At 45.6% G+C, this 21,633-nt stretch overlaps 1 protein-coding gene across 1 annotated transcript in view; it reads right to left on the bottom strand.

Moving 5' to 3' along the window:
- Positions 1 to 17,038, bottom strand: part of LOC139263136 (low-density lipoprotein receptor-related protein 12-like) — a 44,030-nt gene extending 26,992 nt beyond the window's left edge. The window contains exons 1-4 of the mRNA XM_070878778.1: positions 16,719 to 17,038; positions 12,174 to 12,236; positions 10,780 to 10,915; positions 4,352 to 4,554 (exon numbers count right to left, since the gene is read on the bottom strand). Coding sequence (XP_070734879.1) covers positions 4,352 to 4,554; positions 10,780 to 10,915; positions 12,174 to 12,236; positions 16,719 to 16,806 — 490 coding nt within the window. The 5' untranslated portion in view covers positions 16,807 to 17,038. The remainder of the gene's footprint in view (positions 1 to 4,351; positions 4,555 to 10,779; positions 10,916 to 12,173; positions 12,237 to 16,718) is intronic.
- Between the last annotated feature and the right edge of the window lie 4,595 nt (positions 17,039 to 21,633).

Below are 21,633 nucleotides of genomic sequence, written 5' to 3'. Positions count from 1 at the left end.
GGGGGGGAGGAAGAGGAGAAGGGGAAGAGGTGGTGGAGGAGGAAGCGAGAAGGGGAAGGGGGGGTGGAGGAGGAAGCGAGAAGGGGAAGGGGGGGTGGAGGAGGAAGCGAGAAGGGGAAGGGGGGGTGGAGGTTGAAGAGAGAAGGGGAAGGGGGGAGGAAGAGGAGAAGGGGAAGGGGGGAGGAAGAGGAGAAGGGGAAGGGGGGAGGAAGAGGAGAAGGGGAGGGGGGGAGGAAGAGGAGAAGGGGAAGGGGGGGAGGAAGAGGAGAAGGGGAAGTGGTGGTGGAGGAGGAAGAGAGAAGGGGAAGGGGGGGTGGAGGAGGAAGCGAGAAGGGGAAGGGGGGGTGGAGGAGGAAGAGAGAAGGGGAAGGGGGGGTGGGGCAGGAAGAGAAGGGGAAGTGGGGGTGGGAGAGGAAGAGGAGAAGGGGAAGGGGGGGTGGGGGAGGAAGAGGAGAAGGGGAAGGGGGGGGTGGGGGAGGAAGAGGAGAAGGGGAAGGGGGGGAAGGAAGAGGAGAAGAGGAAGGGGGGGTGGGGGAGGAGGAGATGGGAAAGGTGGGGTAGGGGAGGAGAAGGGGAAGGGGGGGGGGGAAGGAGGAAGAGAAGGGGAGGGGGGGGAGGAGGAAGAGAAGGGGAGGGGGGGGAGGAAGAGGAGAAGGGGAGGGGGGAAGGAGAAAGGGGGGGGGGGCGCGGGGGAGGCTGAACGGGCCGGGCCCAAGACTTCGGGCAGGGCCCGTCCCCAGCACCAGATTTACGGGTCGGTGGCGTTGTGTCGGGTTGGGTCCAGGGTCGGGAGCGCGGGTCGGAGCCGGTCCGGGGGGGTGGGGGGAGGGAGGTCGGTTCGGGGGCGAAAAGAGAGCGCGGTCAGGTCCAGTCCGGGGGGGGGGGTCGGGTCCGGTCCGGGAGTGGGGGAGTCGAGTCGGGTCGTGAAGAAGCAGGAGCTGGCCGTGGGAGGAGCCTTATGCATGCAGCCCCAGTGAGGCCATTCGGCCAGGGCTAGGGGCTGCGTGTTTGGGCCGAAACTTGGGCCCAAGAAACTGTGAACAAAAATGAGAAAACATCAAATTGAAGGCAACCTATTGACATGGGTAGGGAATTGGTTAAGAGGTAGGAGACAGGCCGGGGCCATTGGAGGGAGCAGCGTGCGGTGGCCTGGCTGGGAAATCGGCACAGGCCCGGCCCGCAAGACCATCAGCAGGCTAGGGCCATTACAGGGAGCAGCGTGCGGCAGCGTACCACTGCAGGGAGCAGCGCGTGCTGCTGCAGGAGGGCGATGGCTGCGAAGCGAGGTCGCTGATTGCAGTGCGGGCAGTCACAGCAGGAGACACGAAGGAGCGGCTCTCGGCCTTTTGGCTAAGATCATGCGTAACTGACCTGACAGGGGAGTAACCATGACCCCAAAGTGGTTCTCCCTGGATCAGGAAGGTGGTTCTCCTTGGATCAGGAAGGTGGTTCTCCTATGCTTTTTGGAAATAGGAGGTGGGTGGGGTGGATTGACCCATCCACCTCCACGGAGGTGTGTGGGGTTGCTGACCCATCCACCTCCATGGCACGAACCTGGTATTGCAGTACTTCCAGGAACGGTGCAGTGGCTCTCGGCCTTTTGGCTAAGAGCATTGGCGCAGAGTGATCCTTGATGTGTGCAAGGTGACCTCTGGCGTTTGTGATTTGACAAAGAATTGGAAAGATTGGCTACGAATAATTTTTTAAAAAAGCTTGTAGATGGAAGTGACCCGGGCCCAGGAGAGGCACGAGTTCGGGGCTCAGAAGAGGTGAGGGCCCAGGGGCAACACGGGCCAGCCCACACTGAGATATGTGCGCGCGCGCTAGATCCGCACAGCAGAGCTAGTCTCCAGTCGTCTTGGATCATCCTTGCCACTGGACCAAGACCTAGCTCTCAATCCCATGTGGTTGTTGGTGTGCAACGGCCACCACACGTTAACAAAATCCATAGGCATCTTCCACCCTTCACGATGTAGTTTGGGATCTGGAATATTAGTTCAGGATCTGGAACATTGAAACACCTGTGAACGCATCTCTTTTTGGCATGGAAGCAAGTCATCCTCGCTTTGAGGGACTGCCCATGATGATGAGGAGACAGAGTGTAGGAAATTGGCAGGATGTGACAAGTGTACTGGAGCCTCAGCTTTGCACTATATTTATAAAAGGAATAAAGAGCCAAATATCCATGTTTGCTGACTACACCAAGTTAGGCAGCACAGTAATCTGAAACGTTAACTCTGTTTTTCTCTCCACAGATGATGCCTGAAGAGGGGCAGGTGGGGGGGAAAGAGAGAGAGAGAAGAGGGGCCGGGGGGGGCTAAACGGGAGCGGACGGCTGAACAGCAGGGAACTGAACAGGAGGGAGGTCCAGTCCGATCTTCACCCGGTGAGCCCATTCGGCCATGGCTAGGGTCAGGCCCCTCCCATGCAGCCTCGGGGACCTGGAGCTACTGCACATGCGGCAACACTCTAGCGCCGCATGTGCAGAGGTCCCGGCACTGTTTTCAGCTCCGGGAGCTGGCTCTTAGTTTCCAGCGCCCTTTTTCTTCCAGAAAGTCAGGGCACCTTATCAAGATACGCCGTTTTTCCAGAGGGCGGAATCTTGGGCCCTATGTTCCCAATGCCATGAGCAACATTTATCCCTCAGCCCATGCCACCACAAACAAATTACCTGATAATTTATCTCACTGCTTTATGCAAATTGACACTTGCCTGCAAAACAGTAACTACATTTCAAAAGTAATTAGTTGGCTGTGATGTGCTTTGGGATGTGAAATGCACTACATAAATGCAAATTCACAACTTGCTGAAAATGGAGTCTCATTAATGATGTGCGTACACATACATCAGCATCAACGTTCCTTTTAAACTGCACTCAAGGTCCTGCGCAGCCAGTGAGCCAGCTTCTAAATGCGAAAACCGCACACGCGCGGATTTTTGATTGGGCCGCACAGCAAAAATTAGAGGGAATATTGATCAGCGCGTTACAAAATTGCTAGCGTGGCCTAAAAACATTGACTTAGAAGGAACTGAAATATATATTTTGCGAACACACTTTTGGTGTCACCTTCCTTTCAAAACCATGTTCAAGAGGTTAGCCTGGAATATACTAACTGTGTATAACAGAAACTCGCTGCCAACAACTCCTTGTAATTTCTGAAGATGGCAAGACAACAACAACAACTATTTATATAGCACTTTTAACAGTGAAACATCCCAAGGCGCTTCACAGGAGAATTACAAGACAAAAAATTTGACACCGAGCCACATAAGGAGAAATTAGGGCAGGTGACCAAAAGCTTGGTCAGAGGTAGGTTTTCAGAAGTGTCTTGAAGGAGGAAAGAGGGGTAGAGAGGTTTAGACAGGAAATTCCAGAGCTTGGGGCCGAGGCAACAGAAGGCACAGCCACCAATGATTGAGAGATTATAATCATGGATGCTCAAGAGGGCAGAATTAGAGGAGTGCAGATATCTCGACAACATGCATTTATAGAATGCCTTTAAACGTAGTGAAACGTCCCAAGACACTTCACAGGAGCGATATCAAACAAAATTTGACACTCGAGCCACCTAAGGAAATATTAGGACAGGTGATGTAGGTTTTTAAGAAGTGTCTTAAGGGAGAGAGAGCTAGAGACATGGAGAGCTTTGGGGAGGGAATCTGAAGGCATAGTCGCTGTAATGATTGGAGTTTTTGGTTTGCAGTCTTTTGTTTAATTGTGAACACAGTACTTGTCATGACACTTTCCTGCCACTGGGTGGCATTTTCCGATTGGACAGACAAAGAGAAAGCAAAAAGAACCAGGAGCAAGCAACCATTTTAGCTAGTGCTGTATGTAACTTTGTTGATTAGAAACAAATCTTCTGTAGTAGCAAACCTTCACAGAAGTAGTTATGTAACTTCTCCTTATCCAATTGTTCTGGAATTGTTGTATTTATATATGATGTACAGTAAGAGATAAGTAACTTCTCTTTATTGCTGGATGTATTCGATTGTTAATGTTGAATTACAAGAATGCTAGATCTGTCTTTTATTCTTTATCAACAGTTTTCACACTGCATTATTAAAGGATTTAGATTCTGAAGCTCTGACCTTTAGCCATATTTCTTGTGTAATGTTGAAGCTAGCTGGAGAATCAAGAGTTACGCTCGCAGTACGCTACATTCTGCCAGAAACTGGTAGTTGCCAATAGTTGATCGATTAAAATCAGGGATGTGCAAGAGGCCAGAACTGGAGGAGCACAGAGATCTCAGAGGGTTGTAGGGCTGGAGATCAAAGAGATAGGGAGGGGCAGAACAGAAAAACAAGGCACATTTCACTTTATTGTAAAACTCACCAATTCTATACATACCTGTGACATAAGACAGCCGGAAGCCTTTTCCAGTGTACCTGTCATCTGAATGAAACTTAATCCAGACATGGTCTTTTGAAGAAATGTAAGGGGCTGGGATAGAAGAACCACACACCCGAGTTCCCTCAACGCTTTTGTACGTTCCTATAGTTAGCCAGTCTGAACTGCACCATGCAGAGCTCTGGATATCAAAATCCTGAAAGCTAAGGCAAAAAAGTGCAATAGTTCTCATCTTTCAGAACAAAACAATAAACTCAATTACTATATTGTCGGAGGTGGTGTCTTTTCGATGAGTCATTAAACAAAGGCCTGCACAGCAGCCTACAAAAGATCCCATAGCACTATTCGAAGAGCAGAAAAGCCTCCCAGTGTCCTGGCTGATATTCCTCCCTCAAACATCAAATACCAATCACTTGGTCATTCATTTCTTTGCCATTTGTGGGACCTTGCTTTGCACAAATTGACTAGTGCATTTGCTTACATAACAAGTGATTTCATTTGAAAAGCAATTGATTTGTTGTGAAGCTCTTTGGACCATACGGAGGACCTGAAGCACTATGTAATTGCTAATTCTTCTTATACTTACTTCCCTCCCTTTAAACTTTTCCTCATATATATAGTTCTGTTTACATAACAGGCCATTCCCCGAGTAAAAGGCACCAGGTGCTCTGAAAGCTTTTCACAAAACCAAAACATTCCCGTTGTCTCTTGTTCCCATTAATTATACACACTTGCAAATCAGTCAGCAGGACATCTGCACTAGTTAGAGGCTTAAAAAAAAAAAAAAAAAAAAAAAAAATCGCTTGAGCTGAAAAGCTAACAGACATGTTTGCACACTCCGATTTGATTCGACATGTATATGCCTGTCTTGTATAGTAGCACTGCTGCAAGTATTTGTATCAGCTGACAATTTATTGACAAGAAGCTTCAGAAAATGTCATAAATTGCGACATTATCTTCGATTTTGGGTTGTTTTCATTTTCACTCACATATGTCTCAACCATTTGTAATTACGTATGTATTGCCATTCTGTTATAAACTGGTTTGGTTTCAGATCACTGTGTAAATATTCTAAAGTCACTTTAAACATGGCAAAAAACGCACTGCCTAAGTTTGGCCATTCGGCAAACCCGTTTTGGGATGAAAAAAAACTGCACGAGAAAAGCAGGTGCTGCAGCTCAAAAACGTCAGTAAGTAGGAAAAGTTACAGTTATAATTTTTAAAATTCTTTTACAACAATTATTTAGTTAAGGGTCTTGTAACTGTTTCGTGATTTTTGATTTTTTGCAAGTTTTGTCCCCTCCCCTCCCAGGGCCTGTAATTTTGGCATTGATAGGCCTCGGGCTAAAGTTGGCGACAGCGCGGTTTTTAACGCCAATCGGCGTGCAATGCTGTTTTTTTTTTTTTTAAGGACAGATGTATTTTGTGGCCAAATTTACCCCCTTAAAAAATGGCAACATTTTTATTCTTATTTATTCACTAAAATGATGTTATTTATCAAATAACGACAGGCTGGGGAATTTCTATCCCAATATGTCTTTAAAAGGGAGCTGCGGTCCCCTTAGGAAAGGTGGTGTACAGAGACTGATGTAATCTATTTGTACGGCTGGAGCTCACCTGTTTGATTGAAGAGGATTCAATTAGGCTCAATACCGAGCGGTACAGTTCACTAGGAGGGGAGGGGAGAGGAGCTTGGACAACACACACTACATTAAAGTTTAAGACCAACTGTTTGCTTTTCGTATCTTCATACTCTTCCCTTGGAGAATAGTGTGAAATAGTGGAAGGATTCGCAGGCTGATGAGATGCAGTGTGCAAGGGGGAGAAAGAGAAGAGGTGGGTTAACCACTTTCACCGGACGCAAGTACCCCTAATAGATGTCAACCCAGAATTCAGAGCTCCAGTCTCCGCTCACCAGGACGATCTGGGGCAGGGTTCAAGCGCCGCATCTACTGACTCAGAAGCAGCAATGTTACCACTAAGCCAAAGCCTTGCTTCACTAATTGAGGTAATTCCCACATACACTGCAGCAAATTGAATCTAGCTTTTTTTGGTCCTTTCCTTTTCTTGTATTCTCCCGCCTTCGAAGCATCCATTATACTGGGCCTGATCATGCCTTGTGTCCCCACAGTGTGAGGACCACTGACCTAAAGTCTATGTTTCTAGGTGGTACATGGCAAGGGTACAGGCTGATATACCCTTCGATTTTCTGTCCCCGCCCCCTCAATTCCTCTGAGGAAGCTGCTTTTTTCCTTGAGAATGTCATCTGGGATTCAGAACTCAGGATGTAAAGAAAAATATATGTATTTTGCCAATGAAAAACAGATGGAGCTAGGGTAAGAAAATGGCAGGAGTGGGGGCGGGGGGGGTGCAGGGGAAAGAGAGAGAGAAATTTCCTAATCATACACTGCATGGTTTAACTTGGCTCCAGCACTGTTCAACACAGCTCAGATTGCTTTAACACTACACTCATTTAATTCACAATTGCTGCAAATTCACACCCAGATCAAATTTTGAAATGTAGTGCAAACACTGCTGAGCAAACAGATCTTCAACAGGTGCAAAGCAAAATCATACAGCTCTACATCCTAGATTTGGGGCTGCTCTCCAACTGTAGTAAGAACCATAGATGGAAATCAAAAGCTGAAGGAGCAAGATTTTCCTTTCCCTCTCTTTCTCCCCCCCCCCCCCCCATAATCTAAATATTGCAGCTGACTGTATAGAAGCTGTTATAGAACCTTACAAGAAAGGAAAGGAAGGATTTTTACTGTCTATAATTTTACTCACTTGAATTGCCATCTGAACACTGAAAGGGCATTTTTGTAAGTCTTTTGACTTGAATAAATCTGTCTATGACTTCTATAGTACACGTGTGGATGCTGTGGAATTCAAAAGCAGTCTTATGGCACACAAGATGAGTTTAGGTACATGCAGCATTTGAAAATGTAAAAGTTTCTGCATGTTGTGTCTGGATAGTATCTTTACCATAGCAGAACTTGCACTTATAGATTCATAAGTCATTTACTACAGTGAACCAAAATTCGCAGCCCCACAACACAGACATTTTTTAGATTTGTCTGCATAACATTGCTGTAATTTGTTTTGCACTATCATATTTCCATTGCTAAAATTTAAAAAAGTACAGCTATCATATAGTAATAATGAATGAAAAACTAAGCAATTAGACCTTATTTGTATATGCTTTCTATTACTCAAACCACATATGAAATAGTCCTGATGTCTCAGCATGTTTATACAGTGAGAAGCTGAGCTATACAGACTGGAAAGGTCCCACATTCAGTTGCTGGTCTGTGTGAGTTACCCGATCTCAAACAACACATTGAGTGTTGACAACTGGCCTCAGTGACCCGGGTTAGAGAACAGGGAAAAAGAAAATTAGTGAGCTTCCCGCTCCTGATCACAATAGAATAATACAGCACAGAAGGAGGCCATTCCGGCCATTGTGCCTGTTCCGGCTCTTTGAAAGAGCTATTCAATTCGTCCCACTCACTCACTTGTTCCCCACAGCTCTCCAATTGTCTCCCCTTCAAGTAGTTATCTAATTTGTTTTTGAAAGTTACTATTGAATCTGCTTCAGGCAGTGCATTCCAGATCACAACAACGCACTGAAAAAGAATTCTCCTCATCTCACCTCTGGTTCTTTTGCCAATTACCATCAATCTGTGCAGTCTGGTTACCAACCCTCCTGCCATTGGAAATAGTTTCTGCTTATTTACTCTATCAAAACCGTTCATGATTTTGAATGTCTCTATTAAATCTCCTTTTAACCTTCTCTGCTCAGAGAACATTTTCTGCTTCTCCATATAACACAAGCCCTTCATCCCTGGCACCATTCAAACACCTCTGCACCCTCTCCAAGGCCTTGGCATCCTTCCTCATGTGCGGTGCCCAGAATTGGACACAATACTCCATCTGGGGCCTAACCAGTGATTTATAATGGGTTAGCACATCTAGCGACTCTTGATGGAAGTGCATATGTGGATGCCGAGTAAGGATAGGATGAAACTAGACAGTAATAGCAACTGTACCAGGCCAAATAACATGGGAGGTTGCCGTTGGTGGTGCACCAGAGCTCGTTGTTGAGAACTCTGCTCCTCATTTTAATAAAATGATTTGGAGACAGGTTAGTTAGTAGGTATATAAATTTGATGAGATTTGTAAAATGAGAGTGGTGGCAAATGACAAGAATCAGCTTGTTCAAATTCTGCTGGATTTGGAGATGCTTAGTTTGTGAGCAGAAGATTGGCAGCTGCAGTTTAAGTCAGCTTATGTAAAGTGACCAGATTTTGCAAAAGAAAAGGAACATTACATAGGATATACGGCACAGAAACAGGCCATTCAGCCCAACCAGTCCATGCCGTCGTTTATGCTCCACTCGAGCCTCTTCCCATCTTTCCTCATCTAAATCTATCAGCATAACCCTCTATTCCCTTCTCCCTCATATGCTTGTCTAGCCTCCCCTTAAATGCATTGATACTATTCGTTTCAACCAATCTCTGACTATTGATGGCCTCTAGTAATGCTCTTCCCCACAAGTGGCAACATTCTCTCTTTATCCATTATCAAAACCTTTCATAATTTTAGGTCACCCCTCAGCCTTCTTTTTTCAAGAGAAAAGAGACCCAGCCTATTCATCCTTTCATGATAGGTATAACCTCGCATTTCTGGTATAACCTCGCATTTCTGGTATCATTCTTGTAAACCTTTTTTGCACACTCTCCAGTGCCTCTGTATCCTGCACTGCCCTCCAATCATCAAGATTCACAGCGCGGCCCTCGACAACGTGGACCATTTCCTATATCTTGGGAGCCTCTTATCAACAAAGGCAGATATTGATGCGGAGATTCAACATCGCCTCCAGTGCGCCAATGCAACCTTCGGCCGTCAGAGGAAAAGAGTGTTTGAAGACCAGGCCCTTAAATCTACCACCAAGCACATGGTCTACAGGGCTGTAGTAATACCCACCCTCCTGTATGGATCTGAGGCATGGACAATGTACAGAAGGCACCTCAAGTCACTGGAGATATAACACCAACGATGTTTCTGCAAGATCATGCAAATCCCCTGGGAGGACAGGTGCACCAACATCAGTGTCCTCAACCAGGCTAACATCCCCAGCATTGAAGCACTGACCACACTCGATCAGCTTCGCTGGGCAGGCCACATAGTTCAAATGCCTGATACGAGACTCCCTAAGCAAATGCTTTATGCGGAGCTCCTTCATGGTAAACGAGCCAAAGGTGGGCAGCGAAAACATTACAAGGACACCCTCAAAGCCTCCCTGGTAAAGTGTGACATCACCACTGACACCTGGGAGACCCTGGCCGAAGACCGCCCGAGATGGAGAAAGTGCATCCGGGAGGGTATTGAGCTCTTCGAGTCTCAACGCAAAGAGCGTGAAGAGGTCAAGCGCAGGCAGCATAAGGAACGTGCGGCAAACCAGCCCCCCGCCCCCTTCCCTCGACGAATGTCTGTCCCACCTGTAACAAGGTCTGTGGCTCTCGTATTGGACTATTCAGCTATCAAAGAACTCACTTTGGGAGTGGAAGCAAGTCTTCCTCGATTCCGAGAGACTGCCTATGATGATGATGTATCCTTTTTATAATATGGTGGCCAGAATTGTACGCAGTACTCTAAGTGTAGTCTAACCAAGGATCGAACATGCAATATGGACTCATTGGAAACATACTGAAGACAAAGGAGAAATTTCTCTGAACATCGATGGACAGATTACTCAACCATCAGTCCAGCGATTCAGGTAGAAAATAAAACAAAGAAAATGTTAGGCTGCAAAGTGGAAAGTGCAAGCTACAAATCAAAAAAGAGCCGATTTTAAAATTGTACAGGCATGGGCGAGACCACGTTGCGAGCATTTTGTGCAGTTTAGCTTTCACGTTTATTAGTATCATTACCTAGAAATGGATGCGAGTACCTCTTTATTGCCCTCTCGTACATCTCAGAACTGGCCACAATAGCACTCCAGGATCTCCGTCAAATATCTCCTCATGTTGAGCATGGACACTGAATTTTGGTAATTGAGGGCAGAGTTTAAAACCAACCCTTATCCTATCCCCATCCAATGCCCACAAACATTCACTTCCAGGAGCAGTTACTGCACTGCTAAACGAAACGTAAACAGTAAATTGTTTCCCCTCCCTAGCCTTGGGATACTGAAGCCAAATGTAATGCCTTCACTGCAATCACACTTGAGATTTACCAACACAGACAAGGATTTGAACCCAAGACGTTCCTGGCCAGATTAATAACACACCATATAGCAAACACCTATCAGGGACATTCATCACATTGCACACACTAAACGTCCAAAGGTTTCGGCAAAATACCAAGCCCTGAATTTGTGCTGGGTATTGCACATAATATGAGTGTCCTGAGTTGCTCAAGCTTACCTGATGGTGATGACATCCTCTGGATTGGCCTGGATGTACCAGCTACAGTTAACTCTAGTTTGATAGTTAAAGGGCCAACCTGGACTCGTAATTATTCCACTTGGTGCCCTGAGCTGTTCTGGTGCACCTCCACAAGCTAAGGAAGAATAAGTTGGATAATTAATGCAGCTCACACGTGCAACAGTGTCCGAATAAAATTGTAATTGCAGTAATAGGAAACAAAATAATCATAATTATAACAACTTGCGAGTATTAAACACCTTTAAAAGTGGAAAAGGTGCCTAGGGTACTTCACAGAGATATAATCAAAAACATGAACAGAAACCCAGGCACACAGAACAGCAGGTCTTCCGAGGGTAACAAGGGCGAACAGTCCCAAGCCATATTACGAGTGCCACTGGTATACAACCTTCTCTTATTAAGTGTTTACTTTGTTCCTATAGTTAAGGCAGGATAACCAGATTCCTAAATTAGATTCTGGTTATGTTGTTTTACTACCAACACTTTGGTCTCACTTTAGCTTCATGCTGAACAATGAGGGACTTAGTGCTCTGGTGTTGGCAACAAGAGTCCTTTCAAAAAGACTAAAAAGTATAAGCTTTACAATTACCGCTGCGGGCAGGAGACCCCATTGGTTTGTATAATTGGTATTCTACTTTGAAGTATCACAACAATAAATTACTTTCTGGGGCAGAAAACAAAACAGGGAACTAAAATGTCTGACACAGTAAAAATCCTAATTAGTCATCATCCACTTGTGCACTAGGACCATCAAAGCATTTTGGTACAGCTTGTTTGAATGGACTTATTGATACCAAACGCATCAGGGTCATGTGAATCAAACAAATCATTATTTATAAACACAGTACGGCTTTAGATGACATCGGGAATAAATTGCAACAATGCGGGACAGAATATTTAAGGAGAGGAACTCACAGGATACAATTATAAACGAATCTAATGTATCTTTCTCAATTAATATGCTAACGGAACTTAGAATGTTGTTAGCTGATTGCTGCATCAATATCAATCTTACTCTGATCTAATAACCCGCTACTATAACCACTAACATAAACTGTACTACATTTGCACTTATTACAACATATATACTGAATGCACTGACTCTCCACAGCCAAAAATAAAATAATCTCTGGATGATCAGAGTATCATATATCATCTGGTTCTACATCAACCACTAATGTCCTTTCAGCTCTGACTTGCAGCCTTTGCAGTTACCAGCGCGCACACACTGCAATTGGAAAAAAACTGTTGAATATTATTCGAGCTAAAATCCTTCAAACCGAGGATACTGCTCGAGAGTCATCTATCCCTCACCCAACTGTACTCCCCCACCACCCCCCAGAAAAATTAATTAGGAAAAAATAGAAACATACCAGTGGAGATTTCTGAAATTTGCGCATTTCCAGAACCATACTTTTCTCCCAGAACGATGTTTCCTGAAACAAACGTAAAAGGGAAAATAAATTCAGCATCTTGAGAATAGCTGTGATAAATAGATTTTATTTACTTCATCTGAAAAAATCATTTTGTTACCAGAACTAATGGAAATGTCAAAGGTGGGCAGAGGCAATGTTTCAAGGACACCCTCAAAGCCTCCCTGATAAAGTGCAACATCCCCACCAACACCTGGGAGTCCCTGTCCAAAGACTGCCCTAAGTGGAGGAAGTGCATCCCGGAGGGCGCTGAGCGCCTCGAGTCTCATCGCCAAGTGCATGCAGAAATCAAGCGCAGGCAGCGGAAAGAGCGTGCGGCAAATCTGTCCCACCCTCCCTTACCCTCAACGGCTGTCTGTCCCACCTGTGGCAGGGACTGTGGCTCTCGTATTGGACTGTTCAGCCACCCGAGGACTCATTCTAAAAATGGAAGCAAGTCTTCCTCGATTCTGAGGGACTGCCTATGATGATGATGATATATTTGCCAATTGATTACTATTCAAAAAATACTATGAAATGCATCATCCGAAATGCATTAAAATTAAAACAGCTCAGCAGGAAATGAGGACCATGTTGAAAGAGTAACTGTGATCCTTGCAAATAAAGTTACCAGCTACAATTACTTTTACTGAATTTACAAGTTAGCCGAAACACTGCTTTTTCTACAACAAAATCGTTGTACAAAACAGGACAGTTTTGGTCTCCTTATTTAAGGAGGGATATACTTGCATTGAAGACAGTTCAGAGAACATAAAAACATAAGAAATAGGAGCAGGAGTAGGCCATACGGCCTCTCGAGACTGCTCCGCCATTCAATAAGATCATGGCTGATCTGATCATGGACTCAGCTCCACTTCCCTGCCCGCTCCCCATAACCCCTTAACGTTTAAGAATCTGTCTATTTCTGTCTTAAAATGTATTTAATATCCCAGCTTCCACAGCTCTCTATACATTTCTATACTCAGTAGGTTGATTCCGGAGATGAAAAAGTTGTCTTATGAAGAAAGGTTGAGTAGGTTGGGCCTATACTCATTGGGGTTTAGAAGAATGAGGTGATCTTATTGAAACATATAAGATTCTGAGGGAGTTTGACAGGGTAGATGCAGAGAGGATGTTTCCCCTCATGGGAGAATCTCGAACTAGAAGGCATAGTTTCAGAATAAGGGGCGCCCATTTAAAACGGAGATGAGGAGGAATTTCTTCTCTGGAAGCTGGGTCATTGAATATATTTAAGGTCGAGGTAGACAGATTTTTGAACTATAGGAGTCAAGGGTTATGGGGAGCAGGCAGGAAAGTGGAGTTGAGGCCAAGATCAGATCAGCCATGATCTTATTGAATAGTGGAGCAGGCTCGAGGGGTCAAATGGCCTACTCCTGCTCCTATTTCTTATGTTCTTATTTCCTGTAATGCAACAAACATGACAGGGTACATTGCTGAAAACATCACCTCATCACTTGAAAACTCAAACCAAATCTTTCAAATCTAGATACAAATGATTCAAGACACGAATCTCTTATCGAGGGAGCTGCGATATTTTTCTTAGTAGGAGCTGAGCTTTCTGAAAAGCCTTGGTCAAGGGTCCAAAGATAATTTTAACATTTATTCAGATCTAAAAAGGTACAGTACACAATGAAAAATTAGGATTCAAAACACCATGCAAAGTATTTTCTGCTTTAAATGGGACATGTTAAAGAAATTAACTAAATAAAACTGCAACTGCCTGGTACTATTTTATTAGAACCGTAGTCACTGGTCAGGGTCAATGCAGATGCTTCAAAGGCAATTGCAACAGTTTGGAATTTCATAACCTGTTGACAACTCATTCATATCTGGTGTATGTATACTTCTCAATGAACTCCTGTATATTTTACAGTGTAATACGTGTAACCAACATGGTCACAATAAAAGGAGTAGATATTTAAAACCAATAGAGGAAGGTTAGTGATAGAGGTGTTGGATCTCAGGGAATGAATGCTAAGCATATCCTCCTTAAACCACACACATCCCTGAATGGTACACACAGCAATTGAAGTCTTTGCACAATATGTCCTGTATGAACACAAGTGCCATATTTCCCCCTTTTCCACAAACACTGTAGCTAACTCACAACATGATTACTGGTGCCATAGAGCATGCAAGCATCAGCAAGTACAAACATCAGCAAGTCCTTTTTTAAAAAAAACCCCCAGATAATTCTAATTTCATTCTCTGCTTAAAAGGCAGCAAATGCACTAACCCTTTCCCTCCCAAGCACAGCACACAATAAAAGCCAGATGTGAACCTGGATGTGGGCAGTCTTCCCACATTTGCTAATGTGCACTGAACTAGCATGGAAAGCTGCCATGATTCATAATTCCTGACGGATGAGTCAACTTAAGTCATGAATATGATGTACTCCACATCAACTGTTTAGCAACAGTATGCAACCTTTTGACTGCAGGATGGTTACTTCAAGCTGCAATCTTCTACTCCTTAAAGCAGATAACTTGGGTGCAATTCTAATGTCTTCCCTCAGTGACACATCTTGCTATACTTTAGTCACCGCATCTGGATTCTGTTCTACCGTGGTGAAGTGCTCACTCAGCAAGATTAAAATGAACTCAGGTCTGCAGGGGATCAAAATTTAGAACAGCTACAAAGCAGGATTTGGGTTAGTAAAATGTTCGAAGCCAAGCTGACTTATTTAACCTGTGGAAATATTCATTACAGTAAATGTATGCTCCCATTGTTAAATTGTATCAAATGGAAATTAGCACTGCCTGAATAAATGAAAAGTAGGACTGGGCAATATGATCGCATAACTTGACCTGCAGAAACCAGCATCATGGCAGACTAACAAGTACGGCAAGAATGTACAAGTACAGCCGTAGCCCATTTGGTTGTTAAAATAACTTATCCTTGCTGGTGATAATCCCCATTTTGTACCAGACCATATATTGCTTTCAGCACTTATGAAAATTGCCAAAACTTAAAGCTTTGTATATAGTCCCAAAATGCATTGAAAATGGACACCAAGACAAAGAGGAAGAGATTATGGAGGGAGATCAAAAGCTTGGTCAGAAGTGAGATTGTGAGAGAGACCTTAAGATGAAGAGGGTTTGGGGAGGGAATTCCAGTGTATGGGGTCTAAGTAGTTGAAGGCAGGATGATCAATGGTGGGGAGGGGGTGGCGAATGCACAGTATCAGAAGGCATGATATACCAGGCAGCATGTTGTGCTTTAGAGAATCTAATGACAACAGTGAGTATGGAAAATTGCCTTATTTCCAGTTGAATTATGAAAAACACAGCAGTACAATTATAGGTGTTCATCCAAACTTATGTTGTGTTTGAAGAGAACACTTGGAACCATACAACAGGGTGACGTTACTGGTGGTGGCAATAGGGAGTCATTATTTAAACATATTACCAAATTAAAGTGTTCATGGGCTCAAGTCAGATATTCATAAACTGTGATTGTACCAGCAAGCTAAATTTGCCCAGGAACTATACTGCGAGCAATATAAACTTCTCAACTGTTGTTGCATGGATCACTGTACAAACTTGCTTCAAGCTACCAGCTTCAAATCAAGAAAATGGAATGGTGTAAACAGTTTGATTTAAAATTCTAGGCACTGCACTTCCAGAAAATATGCAGTATAGGGGTCAGGCTGGTAATTTAATATAATCTGGCACATAAAGTTACCATTAATATTGCAATATCATGAAATAGTTAGATTTAAACTGTATGTAGTCTTCTACAGTAAACAGGCATACAACAGACAGACTACAGCAAGTAATTCCAACAGGAACAAACTTCAAATAGAAAATACTTTCAAATTTTCATAAAAGTTCAGTACAGGGAAAGGGACAACATAGTCATGTATATTACACCATGTGGTGAAATATAGATTCACAACCATTAAAAGTTCATGATCTCAGGTTTTCTCTTGATATCAAATGGAGACTGTGCATCCCCAGTGAAAAAGCAAACAAGTCAACTCCAGCTACTTACACATTGCCTTGCATCTGCTTATGGAGCAGGACGGGCAGAGGCCTTGAAGCAAGTTAACTAAGAACTCTTAGCTCTGACTAGAGCATGGGAACCGATACATAGGGAGGAGGCAAAACACAGCATGGGATTCAAATAAAACGGTCATCTAACGATAACTTTCACAGACTATCACATTAGATCACTGTCTTTTTTCTCATGAAAAGCATCAGGAGGTTGTGATCTTAAAATAAAGCCTTTTTAAAACTTCAAAGTCGTCCTTCGTGTGTACATGCATGTGTATGTGTGCGCGTGCATGCGTTGGCGTACAGGCGTGCGCATGCATACGTGTACGTACTTACGTGGTACGTGTGTACATGTGTAAATAGAGGTCTCACACAGCTCACATTAAATACACAATAGAATAAAGGGAACAAAAGGGACAACAGACACACAAGCTGTGAACAATAACAGAGATCCAGTTGGGGAGCGGAGTGGAAGAAGCCGAGTACTCACCAGTGAAGGGGAGCAGGAGGAGAACGAGTGCCGGTATCCCGGTCCATGGAGACAGGTCGGCAGTGGAGGAGAAGCGGGACACGGCCATAGTCGGACAGGGAGAGCGGGCTTCACAGGCAGCGGAGGCCCGCGGCTCCCCGCCTCACACAGCGCATCACCCGGGGGAGCAGAGCAAGGACAGGGGGAGGGCCCGCCGCCACTCCCGGCCCGGCCTCCCGCACACCGCACTGATCACCCGCACACAGAGCCGGCCCGGATAGCTCGCATAGTGCGCTCTGCTCCCTCGCTCGCTCGGCCGCCGACAGATCGCCCGCCCGGGGGTGAGGGGTCAGCAGACGCCGACGTCACAACAGCAGACAGAGGGGGCGGGGCCACTAAGAGATCCCGCCCCCTGCACGCTGCTCCCGCCCCGTTCCTTTTATCACACAATCATAGAATCATATGGGCAAGACTTTCCACTTCACATCGCTGGGCTAGTGCCCATATATCGCCCAAAATGGCCTTCTATCGTCTATTTTGGAAAGTTGGGCTGGAACATCGCAGGAAAATCATAGAATCATGACCATAGAAACATAATCATAGAAACATAATCACAGAATCATAGAAACATAATCATAGAATAATATAACCATAACCATTGAATCATAGAATCATGGAAACATAACCATAGAATCATAAGAACATAAGAAATAGAAGCAGCAGTAGGCCATCTGGCCCCTCGAGCCTGCTCCGCCATTTAATAAGATCATGGCTGATCTGATCATGGACTCAGCTCCACTTCCCTGCCCGCTCCCTGTAAAATATACAGACTATAGATATACTCTCTGTGTAGTATAGTTGCATAAGATGAAAACTTGTTTACCTGATGTATTATTAATAAGGTTTACACTGTGTATATACATGCTGGCACCACTAGAGGGTGCAACTGGTGGAGACCAGGCTTTCCTGACCTGGTGGCAGTGGCTGTATAAAAGGGGAGTCACCATGTGGCTGCCTCATGCTGGAGTTACAAGTAAAGGACCAAGGTCACTACAGTTTAAGTACAACACATTGCCGCGTGGAGTCATTCATAAGTACACTACAGTCATAATAACTGGCGACGAGAATATGGACTTTCATGCGATTATGGCTACATTTGGCACACTAAAAGTCTTCACAGAGGTTGCTTTCACAGAAATGCTCGAGCTATGTTTCGTGGCAAACGACCTGGCAGGGGAGACAAACGCATCGGCGGAGAAGCGCAATTCTATACTGCTGACCAGTTGTGGGCCCGAGGTCAATCGCCTCATCAGGGACTTGCCGGCACCCATGAAGGCCAAGGATAAGACATAGATGAGCTGACTGAACTAATTCGCGACCAACTAAAACCAAAAGAGAGCATCCTCACGGCCAGGTACAGATTCTACACTCACCGCAGACCTGAGGGCCAGGAGATTGCAAAATATGCAGCCGACCTCAGGAGACTTGCGGCACCGAGTGATTTTGGCACACACCTCAATGAAGCATTGCGAGACATCTTCGTTATAGGAATTGGCCACGAGGGCCTCCTTCACAAGCTATTATCTGCCGACACCACAGTCAACCTGTAGAAGGCCATCAGCATCAGTCAGGCGTTCATGACCTCGACCTACAGCACCAAGCAAATTATTCATCCTGTGGACTCAAACCCGGCAAGTACTGTACACAGAATGGTGCCTTTCATAGGCAAGACTGTAGAATGTGGCTCTGCCCGGGGCAGAGAGTACAGACCTCAGGGTTCCAGAACTCAGAGTCCGCCGAGGGGTGCTAATCGAGTAGCACCATGCTAGCATTGCGGAGGAAACCATAGGGTTCACCAATGTCGGTTTGCTGAGTACATATGCAAAGCCTGTAACACAAAGGGCCACCTCCAACGTATGTGTAAAAGAAATTCGACTCACCATCTAGCAGAAGAGTCAGTAGATGACTTGGCCAGAGAGGCAGCTCAGCCCCAAGAAGAAGTGTATGGAGTGTATACCTGCCCCACCGATTGTCCTCCAGTGACGATGGAAGTCAAAATAAACGGTGTTTCAGTCTTCATGGAAGTGGACACGGGAGCGAGCCAGTCAGTGATGAGCCAGGATGCCTTTGAGAGGCTTTGGAATGAAAAACAACCCGAGCTGGTTCCAGTCCAGGAAAAGTTGTGCACCTACACCAAGGAGCTGATCCCAGTCCTTGGTAGTGCGGAAGTAAGTGTAATCCATAATGGCATGGTGCACAAGTTACCTCTGTGGATTGTTGCAGGTGATGGTCCAACGCTAATCGGAAGAAGGTGGATGGGGAAGATCCAGTGAAAATGAGAAGACCTCTTCACTGCAGCAATCGATGTCCCCCATGCTCAGAGGCAGAGCAAAACATCACCTTCGCTAGGGCCAGGCACCAGAGAACAGACCAGCGCAGCACCTGAGGCACAGACCGTCCATCATGACTGCGTGGCAATGATTCAGCTGGAACGACCTAAAAGTACCTTTCCGGCTCCAGTACCAGGACTCCTGGGGAGGAAGATCGAATTCATTGACACTCTTCCAGCTTTTGTGGCAGAATCGCGGGAGAGAAGGATCAAGGCAGTCGACCTTGAGGACAGAGGCAAGATGGCGTCCCTGCTGCAGTGAGGTGCAGCATGGCTGAAAAATAAGATGGCCGCGGCCATATCACGAGGTGCATCGCTGAGGGACCAACACATGGTGTCTAGCAAAGGATTTGATTGGGGTAAAGCCAGCAGGGTTCTCTTAAAGGAGACCTGCAACCAACTGAATTTAAAGAGACATTGTATGCATGGCAATCAATGTAACGAACCGATTAAGAATGTAAAGAACAAAATGTTGTTGTGAGATGTCGGGAATAGAGTGTCCCCAAAAGTAGCAAGCGAGCAAATTCTGGAGGGTAAAGGCGCTGATCTTGATGCCCTGCCCCAGGTTTCCCACAAGTTATAGGCCAGCGACCTCAGGAGGTTGAAGGCACTGATCCTGAGACCCTGCCCCAGGTCTATCCCACGCTGCAGGCACCCGATGGCACTGGAAACGAAAATGGCACCAATATGCGCAGTTGGCCGCTGTTGCCCACCACCTGGGTGGAGACGGCGCAGCCCCCAGACCCAGTCACTACCTCAGCCGTGTCCGGAGTGAAAGGTCAGAACCAATGGGTTCCCCAAACGGGACCTGGAACAGCCAGGTTCCCAACACCATTAGAGAGCAGGCAGAAGATTCTGCAGCCCTCACAGGAGGACAGGGAGGCCACACATATCTGTGGCTCTGCCCACCACTAGGCAAAGGCCCTGAGTCCTGGGAAGGTTGAGTGAACCAAGCCCACCCCATTAGCAGGGGGCGCAGCGCTGCCATCAGATGACTAGGACCCCGTCCGGTTGCTCTGGAACTAGTGTCCTCGCATTCTTGTACTGCTACCTCAGTACTGACCATGACTGGACCATGAATGCAAACTATCCAATCCTGGCACATGAACATAAAACATAATGAATGTAAGTCACTGAACCAAGGTGTCACAATACAAACTGTAAAAGAAAAATATTTTTTGTCTTCCTTTCTTTGTACTTACACTGTGTCTGATCCTGTATGTTAATGTAATGGGCCAGCTGATGATCTCGCTGTGGTGGGGGGGGAGGGGGCAGGAGGAAATGGGTGTATGTAGCCATGGTCACAGACATGGATCACACCCAGAACCCACTGGAACCTCCACTGCATCATCGAACCATCCAAACTGGTAACCACTACCCAGTGCTGTGGCAAAAGGACTTGGGGGTTATCAGGGAAAGAGCCAAGCCAAAGCACAGCCAAGGTGCAAGGGTTATTGACACTTAAGTCTGGAGAGAGCTAAGCCAGAGCACATAGTGCAAAGGTAATTGTCACAAAGGACTTGGGGGAGAGTGATGTTATATATGCAGACTATAGATATACTCTCTGTGTACTCACTGTATAGTTGCATAAGATGGAGCCTTGTTTACCTGATGTACGATCAATAAGGTTTACACTGCGTATATACATGCTGGCACCACTAGAGGGTACAACTCGTGGAGACTGGGGTTTCCTGCCCTCGTGGCAGGGGCTGTATAAAAGGGGAGCCACCATGCAGCTGCCTCATGCAGGAGTTATGCGTAAAGGACCAAGTTTGAGTACAACACATTGCCTCGTGGAGTCATTCATAAATACACCCCATAACCCTTTATTCCCTTATCGCTCAAATAGCTGTCTATCTCTGCCTTAAATATATTCAATGACCTAGCCTACACAGCTCTCTGGGGCAGATAATTCCATAGATTTACAACCCTTTGAGAGAAGAAATTCTTCTTCATCTCAGTTTTAAATGGGTGGCCCCTTATTCTGAGACTTTGGGCTAGATTTTACACTTTTGTGCTAATCGCCAAAAATGGGCGTTATTTCTGGCATGGGCGGTAAAAATGGGTTTTCAGATCGCCGGCTTCTCACCCATTCTCAAAGCACCTAGTTTCCATTTTTGAAATTGGGCGTTACCGCGAGCGATATGAAATGGCCGTTAGCGTTAAACCTTGCTGACATTCTGCTGTAACGTGTCTCCGTCCTTAGCAACGACATGGCAACGCTTGATTCCCGCAATTCAGGAGATCAAGGGTCATCATGACATCACAGAAGAGGAGACAGAGAAAGAGGGAGCTGAGAGGGACTGAAGGCATGTCTGAGTGTGGTGTGGCTGCTTTGGGAGGAAGGAGGGAGACTTTAGAGCTTCACTGCAACTAGGGAAACAAAAATTAGCTGTTACCAGCCACATTTTTGCCCGAATTTGGCCTATAATGGAGGGAGAGGAGGAGGCATCACAGTACGCTGTGGAGACTGATGCTGGAGAGAGCAGTGAGGTGGGAGAGTACATTGGAGGGCGCAAAAGAGCGAGGAGGTTCTCGGACGAGGCA

The sequence above is a fragment of the Pristiophorus japonicus genome, chromosome 1 (assembly GCF_044704955.1).
Source record: "Pristiophorus japonicus isolate sPriJap1 chromosome 1, sPriJap1.hap1, whole genome shotgun sequence".
Lineage (NCBI taxonomy): Eukaryota > Metazoa > Chordata > Chondrichthyes > Pristiophoridae > Pristiophorus > Pristiophorus japonicus.
This window is presented reverse-complemented; position numbering and strand designations above follow the sequence as displayed.